The 18,459-nt window shown below is 41.0% G+C and overlaps 1 protein-coding gene across 1 annotated transcript in view; it reads left to right on the top strand.

The window, feature by feature from the left end:
• The window catches only part of kdm5ba (lysine demethylase 5Ba), a 33,514-nt gene extending 15,791 nt beyond the window's left edge, over window positions 1-17,723 (top strand). The window contains exons 15-27 of the mRNA XM_085775698.1: window positions 627-808; window positions 2,470-2,594; window positions 2,778-2,928; window positions 4,756-4,876; window positions 5,797-6,152; window positions 7,100-7,238; window positions 8,798-8,977; window positions 9,081-9,245; window positions 10,441-10,884; window positions 12,545-12,647; window positions 12,768-12,967; window positions 14,652-14,933; window positions 16,398-17,723. Coding sequence (XP_085631824.1) covers window positions 627-808; window positions 2,470-2,594; window positions 2,778-2,928; window positions 4,756-4,876; window positions 5,797-6,152; window positions 7,100-7,238; window positions 8,798-8,977; window positions 9,081-9,245; window positions 10,441-10,884; window positions 12,545-12,647; window positions 12,768-12,967; window positions 14,652-14,933; window positions 16,398-16,535 — 2,586 coding nt within the window. The 3' untranslated portion in view covers window positions 16,536-17,723. The remainder of the gene's footprint in view (window positions 1-626; window positions 809-2,469; window positions 2,595-2,777; window positions 2,929-4,755; window positions 4,877-5,796; window positions 6,153-7,099; window positions 7,239-8,797; window positions 8,978-9,080; window positions 9,246-10,440; window positions 10,885-12,544; window positions 12,648-12,767; window positions 12,968-14,651; window positions 14,934-16,397) is intronic.
• The last annotated feature ends 736 nt before the right edge of the window (window positions 17,724-18,459 follow it).

Raw genomic sequence — 18,459 nt, forward strand, 5'->3', positions numbered from 1 at the left:
GATTTCTGGGTCTTAAAAGTTGTGCTGTATTTAACTTCTCCATATTGCATTTTTCGTCAAAAGTTTCATTTGTCAACCACGATTATTTTGGATCAATGTTCTTCTTGTTGACTTATAGATAGTGGAATAAATCTTGTACTGTGGAGCTTATATGGTATTATCATACAGTGAGATTTTGATATTATGATGCCTTATGATACTGCAATAAATATAATGTGCTTGTTATTGAGGTGTTGTAATATTGTGAGATTTTGATATTGTTACATCCCTAGCAGAGCACAAAGAGCAGAAAAATAGTGGGATGATACAGTTAGTTTACAGTAAACGCTCTGAAATTTGAAGATATCACTTTTCTTTGCCAGTAGGGCAGTGAAATAGGTATTACATTTTTATATAAATGGTCTTAAAAAGGTCTTTAAAAGACTTGAATTTAACCTGAAGGAACCTGTAGGAACCCTGATATGCTGTGAATGTCTGTTTCTGAATGTCAATAAAAAAAAATAACAAAAAAAAAAAAGAAAATAGAAAATCTTAAAAGATAGATATGAAATCATTCAGACAGATATATATTTTTTTGTCTGCACAGCTGTGACATTCAGCTCCTCTTGTCTCGTCTCTGTCCCCAGGGCGTGGTGCAGTCCCGGCAGGTCGACTATGAAGTTCTCCCAGACGAGGAGCGGCAGTGCTGCAAGTGTTGGACCACCTGCTACCTGTCTGGCGTCACCTGCGCCTGCAGCCCCGGCAAAGTGGTGTGTCTGTACCACGCTAGGAACCTCTGCTCGTGTCCGCAGAGCAACCTCACACTCCAGTGAGTCCTCAGCCATCACACACTCGTCTGAAATTCACTTGTTTTGTAAAATAAAACCTCTGATCATCACATAGAATAATAGTGTGACCGTGATATTTGCAGAAATTATCAGCTTAAAGGACAATTCCAGGCGAATTCAACACGGGGGTGTATTTTCATATCATTTTAGGTCTAAAAGAATGAATCTGAAGATTTTCAGTTTAATCGCTCCTGTTTTGTGGTAGCTGCGTCTGTCCCTGCATCGCCACGGCAGCAATGAATGGGAGTGGATGTAAGTTCCGCTGTTTAGGCTGTTTCCAGCCCTCAAAGCCGCAATTTTTTTCCACAGACATCGTCAGATGGCTACTCAAACATGCACCGAGAAGTTTATTTACTTCAAGCAAGCCGACATGTTTGTAAAACTAGATCTAATTCAAAGTCTCCCGGAGTCTCGCGCGAGACCCAGTTGCCGTGCGCGGTGTGTTCACATGAAGTGGGAAAAGCTACCGTTTGTGTCATAAACACAGGAATATCAACTCTTTACTTGCTTCAAGTAAAAAAAACTTCTCGGCGCATGTTTGAGTAGCCACCTGACGCTGTCTGTGGAAAAAAATGTACACTTCAAGCAAGTAAAGAGTTGATATTCCTGTGTTTATGACACAAGCGGTAGCTCCTACTGCGCCTGAATACACCAGCACTGCAACTTCGGGCTCGCGCGAGACTCCGGGAGACTTTGAATTAGATCGACTTTTACAAACATGTCGACTTGCTTGAGGTAAATAAACTTCTCGGTGCATGTTTGAGTAGCCATCTGACGCTGTCTGTGGAAAAAAAATGCGGCTTTGAGGGCTGGAAACAGCCTAAACAGCAGAACTTACATCCACTCCCATTCATTGCTGCCGTGGCGATGCAGGGACAGACGCAGCTACCGCAAAACAGGAGCGATTAAACTGAAAATCTTCAGATTCATTCTTTTAGACCTAAAATGATATGAAAATACACCCCCGTGTTGAATTCGACTGGAATTGTCCTTTAACCCTGTGTGCAGCAATTCAATATTTCTTTCATCTGGAAACTAGTTGTACAGTTTCAGATGTGTTAACATTTTATTTCATAAAGAAAGATACATTTCTTTATGTTTTAATCTCAAATTTGGAAATCGGAATCAGAAATGGTTTTCATTGCCAAGAGCAGTAAAGTTCAGTTTACAGCACCAGGAACTTGACGTGGTGTCGGGTGCAGACACAAAAGGTACAAAAAATAGTAAATAGTAGCTTTAGAATAAAAAAATGTATAAAATAAATAAATAAATAAATATTCTAGTGCAAAAAATATGCGTATACTATATACAATTTAGGATTTAAAGAAGAGTTTTAACATCCAAATAATGATTCTTGTCACAATATATATATTTTTCTAAAAGTCAGAAAGAGAGAACTGATTAAACAACAAAGCACTTGGGTTGTGCAGCAATAATGTAGTTTGATCGTTGCGAAATCCAATTTATAAAAAAAAAAAAAGAAAAGCACTCTACGGCTTCCTGCTTTATTTATAATCTCTCCTCCGAGGTAAATTTAGAAATGCATGAATTATACATTTTCTTTTCCAGAACTGGAACTATAATGAAAAGTGTGTTCATCGTCCTGCTTTGTGTGTTTTTTTTTGTTTTTTTTCCCCCACAGTTACAAGTTTACACTGGATGAGTTGTACCCCATGATGGAGTCGGTGAAGCTGCGTGCAGAGTCGTATAAAGACTGGCTCTGTAGCGTTCAGGAAATCCTGGAGAACAAAGGAAACAAGAAAAAAGGTTTGAAGAAAATGCCAAAAGTCCATATCACAAGACCTTTGTCTCGTCTGCACTTCTCTCTCTCTCTGTCAGTCAGCAACACCGCCTCATGTTTGGGTTTTTCAGGGCGTGAGCAACAGTGTCATTGTAAGTGACGTGTGTAAACATCGACCTTCAGACTTAACAGAACTGTTTCCTGGTCAGGTCTGGAGGAGCTTCACGGCCTGGTGGAGCAGGCGGAAACTAAGGCGTTCCCCCCGGCCAGCCTCCTGGATCAGCTGCGCTCCGTCACGACGGAGGCGGATAAAGTCGCCGCCATGGCACAACAGCTGCTCAACGGGAAGAGGCAGACGAGGTAGAGCTGCAGATACTGATGACTGTGACACAATAAATATCCATTCCCCCCGAAAAAAAACATTACTTATTGATTATGAGAAAAGAAACCGCTCCCTAACTTAAAGGGATAGTTCAATATTTTGGCAAATTGGCCCATTGCCATAATCGCTATAGTCATAGCAGTAGGTTCGTTAACTTCATTTGTCGGTGTAAGCTATTTTTAGAAAAGCGGAGCGGAGCAGCAGGCTGCTCAGAGCTATGCTATGGAGGCTAAAGGAATTTCTTGGTTTCCCTCATCAAACTCATCAAATACAAAATCCCAAAACTCCAAAACGCTTTCGTGGACAAGTTGTGACCTGCACAATCACCACGCTATGAGATAATAATGGAACGTTACGAAACGGAGCCGTTTTCGAGGTAAATACAGGGTAAATACAGAGTCTGCTTGCTGAAAAACTGTCCCTGAATACAATGCGCATCAGCGGTTTCGCATGAATTTACCTCAAAAACAACTCCATCTCGTAACGTTCTGTTATTATCTCATAGCGTGGTGAATGTGCACGTCACAACTTGTCCACGACAGCGTTTTTGAGTTGTTGGATTGTGTATTTGATGAGTTTGATGAGGGAAACCAAGAAATTTCCTTAGCCTCCATCGCGTAGCTCTGAGCAGCTCGCGGCTCTGCTCCGCCGTTCTAAAAATAGCAGTAGGTTTGTTACCTTTAATTGTCGGTGTAAGCTATGACTATAGCGATTATGGCAATGGGCCAATTTGCCAAAATGTTGACCTATCCCTTTAAAATTTTAGGAGCGCAGCAGAAAGTTTGGGAGCGCACACTGTTAATCGACTTGTAAAGCAAATATTCACATTTCCTTTTCATGCGTGGTCCTCACACACATTGGCCTGACACCTGTAATGACAGATGTAAGATTCTTTGAGTCGCCACTTCCACGTTTCACCTGTGTTTCAAAAAAAAAAAGAGGCAAATTTACTGTTTGCACATGCGCAAGTAGACAAATTTACTTGTACTGTCTCAAATTTTAGGGGCAAAATGCCTCCATTTAGAGGCGGACTGGAGCCCTGGTGTCCATTTGTAATAATGAAAGTTAGAAAAAATAATGCGCATAACTGTAACTTGTGTTATTAATAACAACAACAGCAAAGATACAAGGTATACACTATTAAAACAGAAAGTTCTGAGTCGTCTGTCGGGACAATAAGCTCCTATGAACTCTTGAAGATACATGGTGCTTGAGCATTAATGTCCATCCTAGAGAATTTAAGTCATCTGTTTCACTGTCACTGTCACCCCATTTACGCCTGGCATTAACATGCATTTTAGTAATCAGATTACAATCAGATAGAGCTTGATCACATGAAAGTACAGGTGTAAAGTAAACGCACCGAAGACACGTTGAGGACGGATTGTGATCACGTTGAACACAAGTGTAAATGGTAACGTGTCCTGTATCTGCATACGACTACACAGGAGGAAACACTTCAACTATTTATTTTATTTTTTAATATGTGATCGGATCTCATTGTGGACACTGGAGACGCATGTTAACGCCAGGTGTAAACGGGTTGTGTGTGTGTTATCCTGACCAATTAAACACCAATTACATGAACATATTACACATTTTATTTACTCTTATTCTGTTTTATCTTATTTAATTCAGTTCTTATTTCTGCTTTTTATTTTAGTAATAATACTGTATTTTATTTATCTATGTATATCTCACTTTGTTTGTCACTTTCTCTTACTATCCATGAGATTGTAACAAAGAAAAATGAAAAAAATTCTGAATCTCAACCAAGCTCAATAATGTGTTGTTGTTTTTTGCAGGTATCGATCTGGAGGAGGAAAGTCTCAGAACCAGAATGAGCTGACCGTGGAGGAGCTGAGGTCGTTTGTCCGACAGTTGGACAGTTTACCGTGCACCATCCGACAGGCTCCTTTACTCAAGGTCGGTGAACTTCTGTTATTATATCTGTTAAAGGTCCAGTGTGTAATAATTGTCAAGGTTTATTGGTAAAATCTGAATATACTACCCATGAATATGTTTGTATCAGTGCATAATCGCTATAAAATAAAAGTCTTATAATTATTCTTTTATATATACATATAACAAGGGTCTTGCTTTAGAGAGTGTCGCCATCCAGCCAGTCAGAGAGCACGTTTCATAAATAAACCAACGAAGAAGAAGAAGCAGACATACAGTATGGTAAAATGGTTTAGATCTTCACCTCATTGCTCCATGCTCCTGAAATACTCCCAGTCGTCCCAGTTTTTTGTCCTTGGAGGCCACCAATCTAGAATCTGAACGCCAGATGTCACAGTTTCCCCCCCCATTCTACACACTGGACCTTTTAACATTTACGCTACATGAGTGTTCGTTTTTTTTAATAACAGAGATTTAAAGTGACAACGAGGAGTATTGGAAAGCAAAGTGTTTTCACACTATACTATATTTCCCATGAGCCTCCACGTGCACGATGAAATTCCTGGACCGGCGCAAGGCGGATGAAAGTGAAAACATTTGCCAAGAACATTTTCATTAATCAAGTTGGAAGACGATCAGATACCGTCGTAGCTCCGACCATAAACGATGCCAACTAGCGATCCGGTGGCGTTATTCCCATGACCCGCTGGGCAGCTTCCGGGAAACCAGGAAATGCTGGGCGAGTCGACCACTAAATAATAATAACAAAATAACTATAAAGACAAAACGATATATTTATCTAAAATGGACCCATTTACAAGTGGTAATGTAGATTCATCCACATTAATATGAGACTCTTTTATAACCAAAAACAAACTCCTCGGGGTCTCTTTAAAAAGTGTTTCCAGGTCTGAGACTCAGTGTCTGTTCGGTCTGATCTCCAGGACCTGTTGACCAGAGTGGACGACTTCCAGCAGCGCAGCGAGCGGCTGCTGTCCGACGACGCCCCGAGCCCCCAGGAGCTGCAGGAGCTGCTGGACGTGAGTCTGGGGCTGGACGTGGAGCTGCCCCAGCTGCCGCTGCTGCGGGAGCGTCTGGAGCAGGCGCGCTGGCTGGAGGCGGTGCAGCAGGCCGGCCGCTGGCCCGACAGCCTCTGTCTGGACACCATGAGGCGGCTGATCGACCAGGGCGTGGGGCTGGCGCCGCACAGCTCCGTGGAGAGAGCCATGGCGCGGCTGCAGGAGCTGCTGACGGTGTCGGAGCAGTGGGAGGAGAAGGTGCTCAGCCTCATGGAGGCCAGGTGAGGACGCCCCGCTGATCCTGGACCTGTTGAGTTCGATTCAGGGTTTTTGTACGTCTTTTTCCGTTCCTGGAAAAGTCTTGGAAACTGAAAGGGATAGTTCAACATTCAACAGAAGTAAATTCATGCAAACCCGCTGATACGCGTTGCCTTTAGGGACAGTTTTTCATCAAGCAGTCTCTGTATTTCCCTCTAAAACAACTCTGTCTGGTAACGTTCTGTTATTATCTCATAGCGTGGTGAATGTGCAGGTCACAACTTGTCCACCAGAGCGTTGTGGAGTTGGTGGATTGTGTATTTGATGAGTTTGATGCGGGAAACCAAGAAATCCGATGAGCCTCCGTAGCGTAGCTCTGAGCAGCCAACGTGGTTGATAATAAAATGTATAAATTGATCAGTCAGCCACTGTTCCTGTCAGGTCCGCGTGTGACATGCGGTAGATTATTAGAAGACTATTTGAATGAATGAAAGTTTATTTGAAGACAGAATAAAAGAACAAAATAAAAACAAACAACAATAAATACGACTTAACACTTATTTATGTTCAAAAGGAGTGGGAAGAAGCCAAAGCTTATTCAATCCCACCCCTTCTTCCTGAAATGTTAATTCAATATCTAATTCAAGATATTAATGATATTATAAATTAAAAAACGTATAAATGCAGTTTTTTAGTAAAATGCACAGTTTTCTTAAATAACGGTGGCAGATGTGAGAACATGAAACCAGCTTAAACTTCAGACAGTGCAGAGTGAAATGTGCCAAGTCTGCAGAGCAGGATCATGGTGGATAAAGAGGATCATGTTGTTGTGACAGTGCTTAACCCGCTAATGGCTCAGAGAGACTCCACACAGCAGACACACACCGATCTGATCTGATCTCATATTTGACGATTACACACGACTGTCGGTGTCGGTCTCTGAACCTCCTCCTGTCTCTTCTCTTCTCAGGCCGTATCACAGCTTGGAAACACTCAACGCCGCTCTACAGGAAGTAGAAAACATCCCCGCTTATCTGCCCAACTGTCTGCAGCTGAAGGACGTCGTCACCAAGGCCAAGAGGTGGCTGCACGAAGCTGAAGCACTCCAGGTAGAAATATCTAACAGACACAAAGAATGTGGACAACTCTTGGCTAGAGAGACGTTGGCGATGATGAGAGAACCTATTATGCTCATTTCAGGGGCTTTTAATATGATATTGGACCTCAGTGGGGCGCTGTTGGAAGTTTCTATCAGTAAAAAACTCCATAACTATCACGTACGAGCTGTGAACTCCTCCTCTCACATTGGAGGAAGTTATCTCACTCTCTAACCGAAAAGTCAAGATCAAGGTCACGTTTATTTACATAGCACCTTGTAGACAACCTAGGTTGACCACGGTGCTTTACATAATATAAATAGCAATAAAATACGTCGATACATTTCCATAAGAAAGTCTCTGACGACCGGATATGCAGCGGTTATGGTTGTGTTTCCCACTGATCATAGATGTGTTTACAAAGGTACAGAAATTGGCTCATTTACTATTTAAGCATTTTAAAATCGTCGACTTCATCCATACAACCGTTCGTCTTGGACCCAGACAACGAAAACACAAACACGCAGCCTGAACCAACGTTGCAGCAACGACATCTCTGAACGGTGAACGCTGAATCCCACCACATCTCATATTATCATCATCGTATGGTTAAATATAACGTCAACCTCTGACTAAAAGTCCTCAGGTTATTTACCTCTGGGTGCTGAGGCCGGAGCCAGGAGAGCTGCCATACAGGAAACTTCCCCTCAGCTTTAGGGAAAGAAACTCTCTGAACTGCGGCTGTATTTATCAAGCGTCTTAGAGTGACATTGTAGTCCGACTCTCAAACTTGAGAATAAAAGCTATTTGTCAACTTTCACAAGACTAAGAATCACTGCTACTCCTCCAGATGTTTCAGAGAGCTCCAGATGTTCCTCAGTGTGAGGAGCCGACAGGAGGAGATGAGACTGAGTAGAAGGACGTTCTGTCTTTGTTTGATGACGAGCAGCTGATAAGATGACATCGTTCTGACAGATCAGGTTTCATCCCTGTCTCCATGTAGCATGAATTAATGAACTGGAAAGATTAGGAACATTTAGTTTTGATTCATTCCCAATGTATATATTTGGTAGATTATCAAAATACGGTTGAATATAAACTCCCATTGGCCATTTAACTGTTCACTGAGATATTTCTATATTCTTAGAGAAGGATTCCCTTCAGCGATTGGTCATTCCTATGAACTTATGGAAGTGACGTCATCTAAAATTCAGTTTACAGAACATGGGACAGTCGTACTTAAGCTCTGAGACTGGCACTGTAGATTCAGTCCTACACTTCACTAAAAGTGTGAGTGAGAGGCTTGATAACCAACTTTTAAGTGCAGTTGTTTTACTCAAAGGTCGACTCTTAGCAGTGTTGTTAGGACTGATTCTAAGAAGTTGGATAAATATGGCCTCCAGCCCAGCGCTCCTGAAACTTCAACACACTCATCTCTCCCTCATGATACGACACGTCCACGTCCTCTAGAACAAGTATCCAACATTTTAACCATGTTTATACGTCCGAATAAAGCTGGAAAAGCAGAATAATAGGTCTCCTTTTTGATGAATGTGTGTCTCTGCGTGCAGCTGGGCGGACGTATTCCTGTGCTGGACAGCCTCTCTGAGCTGGTTCTCAGAGCCGAGGGCATCCCAGTGAGGCTGGAGTCTCTGAGCCGACTGGAGGCGCTGGTCAGCGACGTCCAGACCTGGAAGGAGAGCGCCGCCAAGACATTCCTGCTGAAAAACTCCCCCTTCTCTCTGCTGGAGGTAAAACACAAACACACAGAAAGATATCACATCACAAACCTGATTATAACACGTCTGAACAGATAATGAATGTGTGTGTGTTTTTTTTTGTTGTTTTTTTTAGGTGCTTTGTCCGAGATGTGACGTCGGGTCGGTGCATCAGAAGTCACGATCTAAGAAAACGAAGGATTCTCCACAGATGAGTAAAAAATCTCCTTCACCTTCAAAACTGGAGTCGCTGTGTGACGTGGAGCGAGCGCTGTCGGAGAGCAAGGACTCTGCTTCTGCTGTGAGTGGAGCCGTTATCTGTTATCTGCTTTACTTTGTTCCTGTTGAAAACATAATGTAGTTGTATAACTTGTTATATTCGTCTCTTATTACATAAAACACTCGGCTTGAATAAAGCTTAACACTCACTGTTTTTACCATAATATCTGGGTAAAGTTGAGTTTACTCATTCAAACTGAACTCAGACTGTACAAAATAATTATCACAGACTTTCATTAATAACCCAGAATCACTGAACTGTCTGAGTTTATTCATTAATGCTCATTTAAATTTAAATTTGTTTTTTTTCTTGCTGTGTTCATCCTTTTTTTTGTCATAATAGAAAAAAGTGGTGGAATCAGCTGAGGGACTAATCTTTTTTTTTAAATTATTATTATTAATCTTTTTTTAAGAAATGTAGCAGTAAATACAGAGAAAAGTGGTACACATTACACACAGCCCCCTTTTGGGTACTGGGGAAAAAAATACAAAAGGCAAACAGCAGGAACATGAACAGTAGAACAACATCTCTGCAGAGTAAAAAATAACTTTAAAAAGTACAAAAAATAACAAATATGCAAGAAATATTAGCTAAATAGGCATAAAGTGAGAAGAATAAACATAACTCCTAAATACAAATGCCTATCCTAAAATATTAGACCATAAATAAACAGTATCAAAAAAGCAATAATGGGTAGAAACAAAACAATAGGGCTGACCCAAAAAATTTGAAGCTTCGAAGCTTCGTTCGTTGCCATGGTAATCGATCATGAAAGTCCGTGATCGATTTTTTTTTATTTGTTCCTTTTTTCCTTTTTCACACCGGTTCTCATCGACAATTGTTACATTAAAATGAGTAGGCTACTTGGCATCCTGGAAACCTGCCTGATTTTGGAGGTATGCAGTGTTTGTTTGCCATTACCATCGCGCACCCCCCCCGGCCGTCGAAGCTTCGATTTAAATCGATTTTATGTCCGCGAAGCTTCGATTATCAAAATGTGATAATCGGGACAGCCCTACAAAACAAAAACAAGCTGATACTACTCCATGTGATTTATGTGTATTTTTTCAGCTCAATATGTTAATAAAGTTGGTTTAAGTGGGAAAAAAAAGTGCTGGAAAAAACCCAAATATGAGTATGGTGAATATTTTTCTATGTGTTGTGTATGAAGGTAAAATTAACAGATTTGCTCTCGTCTGGTCTGGTCTGGTCTCAGATGACGACGCTGGCTGACGTCCACCAGAGGGAGCTGGAGATCCTGTTGGCTCTGAGGACGTCCAACGAGTCGAAGCTTCTTCCCGCCGCCGAGAGCTGCAGCAGCGGCTCGCCGCCGCCGCCGAGCGTGTGCGTCTGCCAGAAGGCGCCGTCGGGAGCCATGGTGCAGTGCGAGCTCTGCCGGGAGCTGTTCCACCGCGGCGGCTGCGTGGACGGCAGCGGCTCGGAGCTGGAGTACGGCCAGGCCTGGCTCTGCCCGCTGTGCCGGCGCTCCAGGAAACCGCCGCTGGACAAGGTGCTGCCGCTGCTCGCCGCGCTGCAGAGGATCCGGGTTCGACTCCCGGAAGGAGACGCCCTGCGCTTCCTGATCGAGAGGACGGTGCGGTGGCAGCACCGAGTGCAGCAGGCGTGCACCGAGGGAGCGCTGGAGAAGGTGTCCAAGATGGTGAGAGCAGACGGAAAGACTTTGTTTCACTTCGTTTAGTTTATTTAAAGTGTAAAATCACCATGGTGCAACATGGTCTCGATACACTTTACAAAATTCATTACAATAATAAGAATCGCAGGGTCACTTTACACAAACAGTACAGTATACGATAAATAATCTGAAAAATACAGGCAAACATACTGTGGAGGACAGAAGAAAGAACAAGCAAAAGAACGCACAGGGAGATAAATAGGAAATTCAAATTTTGCCAAAACATTGTGTAAGAAGGTGTTTCTTAAGAAGTGTTTTAAAAGTTACAGTGGAAGTGGATTGTTTGATTTGCAGTGGGAGACTATTCCATAAAGAGGGTGCCCGGTAGGAAGAGGCCCTATAACCACATGATTTATTATTGACTGGCAGAACAACCAGAAGATGAGTTTCCTGAGAGACACGGCAGGAAAATACTTTAAAATACTTGTTTCTTTCATCCTCCTGTCGTCCTTCTGAGTCAAACGGACCCAATCTGTTCCCTTCCTCCTTCCTTCCTTCTTTCCTTCCTTTCTCTCTTCCTTCTTTCCACAATCATTTTTCCCTTCCTTCCTTCCTTCCTTCCTTCCTTCGTCCTTACTTCTTCTTCCCTCCTCTTTTGATCCAATTGATCCTGCATCTTTCTTTCCTTCCTTTTTCCCTTCCTTCTTTCCACAATCCTTTTTTCCTTCCTTCCTCCCTTCCTTCTTTCCACCCTTCTTTCCCTTCTTCCTTCCTAGAACGAATCTGTTCCCTCCCTCCATCTTTCCTTCCTTTTTCCCTTCCTTCTTTCCATAATACTTTTTCCCTCCCTTCCTTTCTTCCTTCCTTCCCTTCGTCCTTACTTCTTCTTCCTTCCTCTTTTCATCCAGTTGACCCTCCATCTTTCTTTCCTTCCTTTTTCCCTTCCTTCTTTCCTTCCTTTTTCCCTTCCTTCTTCCCTCCCTTCTTTCCCTTCTTCCTTCCTAGAACAAATCTGTTCCCTCCCTCCATCTTTCCTTCCTTTTTCCCTTCCTTCTTTCCACAATACTTTTTCCCTCCCTTCCTTCCTTCCTTCCTTCCTTCCTTCCTTCCTTCCTTCCTTCCTTCCTTCCTTCCTTCCTTCCTTCCTTCCTTCCTTCCTTTTTGACCCAATCTGTTCCCTCCCTCCATCTATCTTTCCTTCCCTTTTCCCTTCCTTCTTTCCTCCCATCTTTCCCTTTTTCCTTCCTTCTTGCCTTCCTTCAGACAGAAATTTGATTTTTTAGGGCTGGTGACAGTATTTTCTCATTTACAGAGTGATAAAAAGAGATATCCAAAATCCTCCTCTGTAAAAACTTCTGACTCTAATATGTCAACAAAATAAAACAAGAATTTTTAATGTTCAGATTTCTGTTCTGGAAATGTGTATGCAAATTAGCTCATATTTAATTAGATATTGCCTCATTTACATATTTAAGCAAAACTTGTAATACAAAAAAATAATTGTCTTCATGTAAATAATAAACTTGGGAAGTTTAATGGTGATATCTGTTAGTTTAATATATATTTTTAAAACTCTTTTCACCTGTAGTGTCACACCTTAAATCACTGTTAAAGCGCTCATGTGTGTGTTTGTGTGTGTGTTTTATAAGTTTAATGGTGTTGACTTGATTTGTTTTCATCGTTTCAGGGGCGAGTTGGACCCAGAATATCATCATCATCATCATCACATCAGACTCAGGAAATCAACGGTTCATCTTTTTACACAGAGCATCAGTCTGTTCCTCTCCAGGGTCGGTGTTTTAAACCTTTTTTTTTACTTTAACTTTAACTTAACATCTTTACACACACAATTGTAGTATTATTTAACTCCTCTGACCTCCGTCGTGGTGTGTGTGTGTGTGTGTTTACAGGACTGGGTCCGGAGCTGGACGAGCTGATGGTGGAGGGTTTCCTGCTGCAGGTCACTCTGCCGGAGACGGAGCAGCTCTACAGATACCTGCTGTACAAACTGGCCCCGCTGCCCACGCACAGCGCCCCCTGTGGGAACCAATCGGAGCCGGAGCAGCCGTCGCCCAGAGGAAGCCCCCACCACCACCACCACCACCACAAGGTAACCAGGACGACACCCCCAAGTGGAAAAACTCAACTGTATTCGTTAATTTATTCTTTCTTTATTTGTTCCAGTCATGAAAGTGTAGAGTACAATACAATATGATGTTACACAAACCCATAAATATATTGGAATCAACACTTTTCATGATTGTAAAGGAGCAGTGAGAAGAATATAATTCTTATTTATGTCGGCCTCTAACTTAAAGTCAGTGAATCTTAGATGGTCCTTCACTTCCAAAAATACTTTTTGGTATATTCATTTATTATTATTATACCGGTGCATCTCAATAAATTAGAATATCGTGGAAAAGTTTATTTATATCAGTAATTCACTTCAAAAAATGAAACTAATACATTATATAGATCCATTAGACACAGAATGAAACATTTCATGTTGTTTTTTTTATTTATTTAATTTCTTTTAACTGTTATTTAATGAAGACCTAAAATTCAGTCTCTCAAAAAAAAAAAATATTACAAAAGACCAATTTAAAAACGCTGCTGAACTGACCCGTATTCTATCAGAGACAGGAACAGATCTTCTGTTCAGCCTCTCCACTGGTTCTGTTGTTCCTGTTTAACAGAGTCAGACCAGAAGGAAAGAATTGGATCCAGAGCAGCATCATTTGCTAGTTTAATTAGCACCCATTCAATTTCTAATAAATAAATGTGTTGCTCCGCCCACAGACCGTTTATAGGCTCCGCCTCTTTCCTCGGCTCAGCCACAGTTCTCAACGGACCGAACACGCCAGGTTTGGGTCGAAATAAATTAGAATATCATGTAAAAGACCATTTCCAGTCGTTCAAGTCAAACAACCCCAATTTATTGAGTTCATATAGATGGACACACTTTTCAGATGTTCAACATTTCCATATTAAAGCAGAAGTAAGCGATCCGGTGGTTTTGGCTTCTTGTCAGCAGATGGAGTTAGCAGTCCCCGCCCTCGTCCCTACGTCACCACATTCATGCGCATCCCTTGGCTGCACACACAGAGAGGACCGCCCCTTTATGTCGTTCTCTCTCCTCATTGGATAAAGGTTGTAGGATACAAGGAAAGTTTTCTCCTCGGCTTACAGCAGAGCAGAGTGACTGACAGACCCGTGTTTCAGACCAAACACTCTATATAAGTGATTGCTGTCGGAGGATATAACTATTTAAGACTTATATTAACACAAACATTCCGCTTACTTCTGCTTTAAAAATGCTTTAAAAAAATAAAAAAAATTGGTCTTTTGTAATCTTTTTTCTTTTTTTTTTGGAGACTCTGAATTTTAGGTCTCATTAAATGTGAAGACATCATTATTACAATTAAAAGAAATTAAAAAAGACATGAAATGTTTCATTCTGTGTGTAATGGATCTATACATGGTTTCACTTTTTGAATTGAATAAACTTTTCCATGATAATTTAATTTATACAAATGCACCTGTAACTCGGGTCGGGTCGGACCACAGGCTTCCTTTCTTCTTCTTTTTTGGCCGTGTTCGGGCCGAGGATTAATGCCCATGAGTCCGGATGTGTGTTTTAATTTTCAGAACTTTTAGAAAATAGAAACAGACCCGACTTCTAACTGAGACTCGGCTTTTATTTACTCAAACCTGGAGCCAGACCCGGTCCAGTACAGGAGAGCAGCATCTATCTGAGAATCAGCGGCGTTGTCTTTGTGTTTGTGTTGCTGCAGAACGGCGTGTCCGGTCAGAAGAAGGAGGCGGTGAACGGTCAGAGCAAACGGACCAAGAGGCGGAAGGAGAGCTCGGACTCTCAGCACAGCGACGGCGCCAAGAAATGCCGCAAGAAGAAGTCGAAGAAGAGCAAAGAGAAAGAGAAAGAGAAAGAGAGGAGCGAAGAAACCAAGAGGACGAGTTCCCCGACGCACACGGCGTCCGACCCGGCGCCGTCGGACTCGGAGGAAGACTACTCGCTGTGCGCCGCGCCGTGGTGCCGCGAGCCGGAAGGGGACGAGGTCGGTGTGACGCCATCACTACAACACATGCAGAATTTACTCCAAAATACCATAAATACTTCTTTCTTTTTAATATTTTCTTACATCCACTTTTACATCAGAGGTTTTTCAACACACAGTTCATTTAACCAGAGTGGGTGGCCTTAATAACCAATTAACATAATATTTTTATTTATTTTTATTTAATTTAGGGGCATTTTTTGCCTTTAATGGACAGGACAGTGGAGAGAGAGAGAGAGAGAGAGAGAGAGAGAGACTGGGGAAATGACACGTAGAACAGATCGACACAGTCAGGATTCGTACTTGCAATCACTGCATCCATTGCCAACACTCAACCACTGAGCCCCCCCCCCCTCCAAAAAAACCCCCCCAGCATAATATGAGAAAGAGAATCAGAGCAAATTAGAATAATTAATAATACTATAGAAAAGAAAAAAACACACAACACTGGTTTATCAAAAATAAAACTGATTGTCTTAGATTTACTCATTCATTTCTTTATTATTTTTCCCTAACCTAACCCTGTTACAGGATTGATTAAAACACACAACGTAAACAATTTGACTGTATATACATGTAGATACTGAAGGAGGAGGCAGAGACCAGTGGTTAGTTTTAGTTTCTGTTTAAATCTAATGGCTGATTGAAATTTATTTTTTTTCCGTGGACTAGATGGTTTTGGGTACGGATCGTTGTCGTGTCCTTCTGACCTCAACTTGTTTTTTTCGTGCTACATGTTTCACCCCCAGTGATTTTTTTCTCTCCATTCGATTAGATTAGAACAACTTTATTGTCTGTTCATCACAGAAAATCTTTATTGTTGTGGCTCAAAACACATTAAAAGAAGATGGACATTCTACAAACACGTGTTAATAGGTTTAGCTTTAGGTTTACTTATTTAGCACATATTTATATTCGATGGTGCAAGGAGGGAACGAAGCCGATTGGCTTGTACATAAGTTCCACCCCTGCCACTAATAACAACAAAACAAATTTCTATGGCTAACAAATAAACATAGAGGGAAAAAAAGGAGATAATTTGCATACATATAATCAACGTTATATGAGCAAAATGAACAAAAATGAGCAAAAATGAGGAGATAGAGAACAAAGTGATCAGTATCAAATAGAGACAATGGAAATAAGGTACAAAAAATTCATAGATTGAAATCATAAAAAAAAGACAGAGTAAGGATGTGGGATATGGAGAGAGGCGGAAATGTATTTTTAGCTGCTTTTTAAAGAGTGAATAGGAAGATATGGATCTTGGCGAAGGAGGTATTTCTTAGAATAGAAGCCATCTTAGTGTAGCTGCTTTCTTTGCTACTATTAATAGTATTTATAAGATCTACATCCTTTTCCTGCTGAGAGTTACATCTGGTTTCATCTCTAAGAATAACTTCTAACCCGTCTTTCTGAACACTAACTTTTTTAAAAACTCGTCCTGTCGTCGTCTCTCCTCAGGTGAACTGGGTCCAGTGTGACGGCAGCTGCAACCAGTGGTTCCACCAGGTGTGTGTGGGTCTGTCTGCAGAGCGAGCAGAGAGGGAGGATTACATCTGCATCAGCTGCACGCAGCCCGACTACAAGAAAGGAGAGTGAAGAAGACCAAAAAACAAAAAGTGACTTGTGAAGGATCCGGCAGCAGCACTTCAGCACACACACACACACACACACCTGAACCTGAGCGGTGTGTGTGCTCTGTGGCCACGCCCCCTCGTCCCTCTTTACCGTCTGGCTTGCCCTTAGTGAACATGGTGCTATTTCCCTTTTTTTTTTCTCTCTCTTTTTTTTTTTTTTGTTTCCTTCCCAGAGTTACAAAAGACTTCTGTCACTGTTTTGAACGTCACGTGGCTCATTTTTCAAGCCAATCAACTAACAACAACGAACCCTTTCTGAAACTTTCCAAGACTCGGTGATGCAGATGTACAAAAAAAACAAAACAAAACAAAAAAAACAGCAAAATGTTTCAAGAACCAACAGCGCAGGGATTTTTCAACCAAAAAAACTAAACAAAAAAAAGTCAATTTGACGTTACATTTTCAAACCGTTTCTTTCCTCTTTTTTTTTACATGCATCAGAACAATGTGAAATTTATCTTTTCTCTTGTAGAGTAATTATTATTTATCTAAGCAATAACGGAACTGATTAATTGAAGTTCACTTTTTCTCCTGAACTGTATATTTGTGCTTAGACATTCTTTGGTAGGTGCCTGCAGCAGGCATGAAGCTAAAATAAAAAAATAAAACAAACCCTGAAGAATTCACTTTATCGATCCTCTGATATGACACAGTTCAGCTACACATTTGTGAACAACTCGAATCAGAAGCAGCAGAGACAAAAGACACTGTACGTCTGAGCTTGTTGATCCAAACACAGATCAGAAGTTTGCACCTGGAAAAAAATGAAATCACCTTTGACTTTGAGACGAAGTCAAGTTTCCTTTTTTTTTTTTTTTTTGCGCTGTCGATGGAGGAAAAAAAAGAAAACGAGCCCTGGATTTGTCGTTCGTTCTCGGAGCTGGTGATGAGACTTGATGACGACGATGTTCACAAAATTAATTAAGAATGAACTGTCCGACATCAAAGGAATGTACATTTTGTTTTTAGGGTGGATTTTTTTTTTTTTCCCTTTTTATGGTTTAGGATGAAAATATTGTGTTGGACTTAGATTTAACACAGACTGTGTGATTTATTTGCCACGGGTATATGACCTTTTTCTGCTCCTTTGGGTAAATAATATAATTCATATGTTGCAGTTTGCATTATAAAATAAAAATGTTTGTTCCCATGTGCCTGGATTTGTCAAGACACACACACGCTGACTTTGAATATTACAGTTTCTCTCCATTGGTTTGGCTCATTTCTCTAAACAGAAATTACATTCTCAAAACTCTTAACATAATTTGGTAAAACAGTGTTACAGTTCAGCACAACACCACAGATCACTGGCAGAAGCGCATCTCTCTCTCAAAACACTTCACTCATGTGTCAAAACTAATTTCCTTCTTTGGCATCGTGTGAGCACTGCAGGTCAAAATGTTTAGATGTTTTGTCATTATGGCAGAGGAGATAGAAAAAGATAAATACTGAAAAAATGCATATTTTATTGTGTATTATTATATTATGATTGTATCAACAAAAAATAAGATTTCAGGTGAGTTGTTTTCTTTCTTTTAAACTCTACTAATAATTTACTGGTATTGAAGAGTTCATGGTTTCTGTTTGTGATAACGTTATCTTGCTTAAATAGATTTTTTTTTCACATCTATCGATAAAAAGCTATGAAACTTAAGCCTGAACAAACTGTGGCTACAACTTCTCTCTAAAAAGGAAGGTTTAATGTGAAGCAACTCACTGTTTGCTAACAACAACTTAAAAAACATGTTGCCTGAACTGTGAACCTCAACAGAAAAAAGGTCAAAATGCAGCGGCGCTCATTATGTTTTCCCACCTGCTTGGCCGTGCACGTGTTAAAACCAAAAACATTTCATTTACAAAACCTGGTTTCTGTGTTTCTGTATCCA

Source organism: Trachurus japonicus, chromosome 5, assembly GCF_045865225.1.
Source record: "Trachurus japonicus isolate A0001 chromosome 5, Traja_1.0".
Lineage (NCBI taxonomy): Eukaryota > Metazoa > Chordata > Actinopteri > Carangiformes > Carangidae > Trachurus > Trachurus japonicus.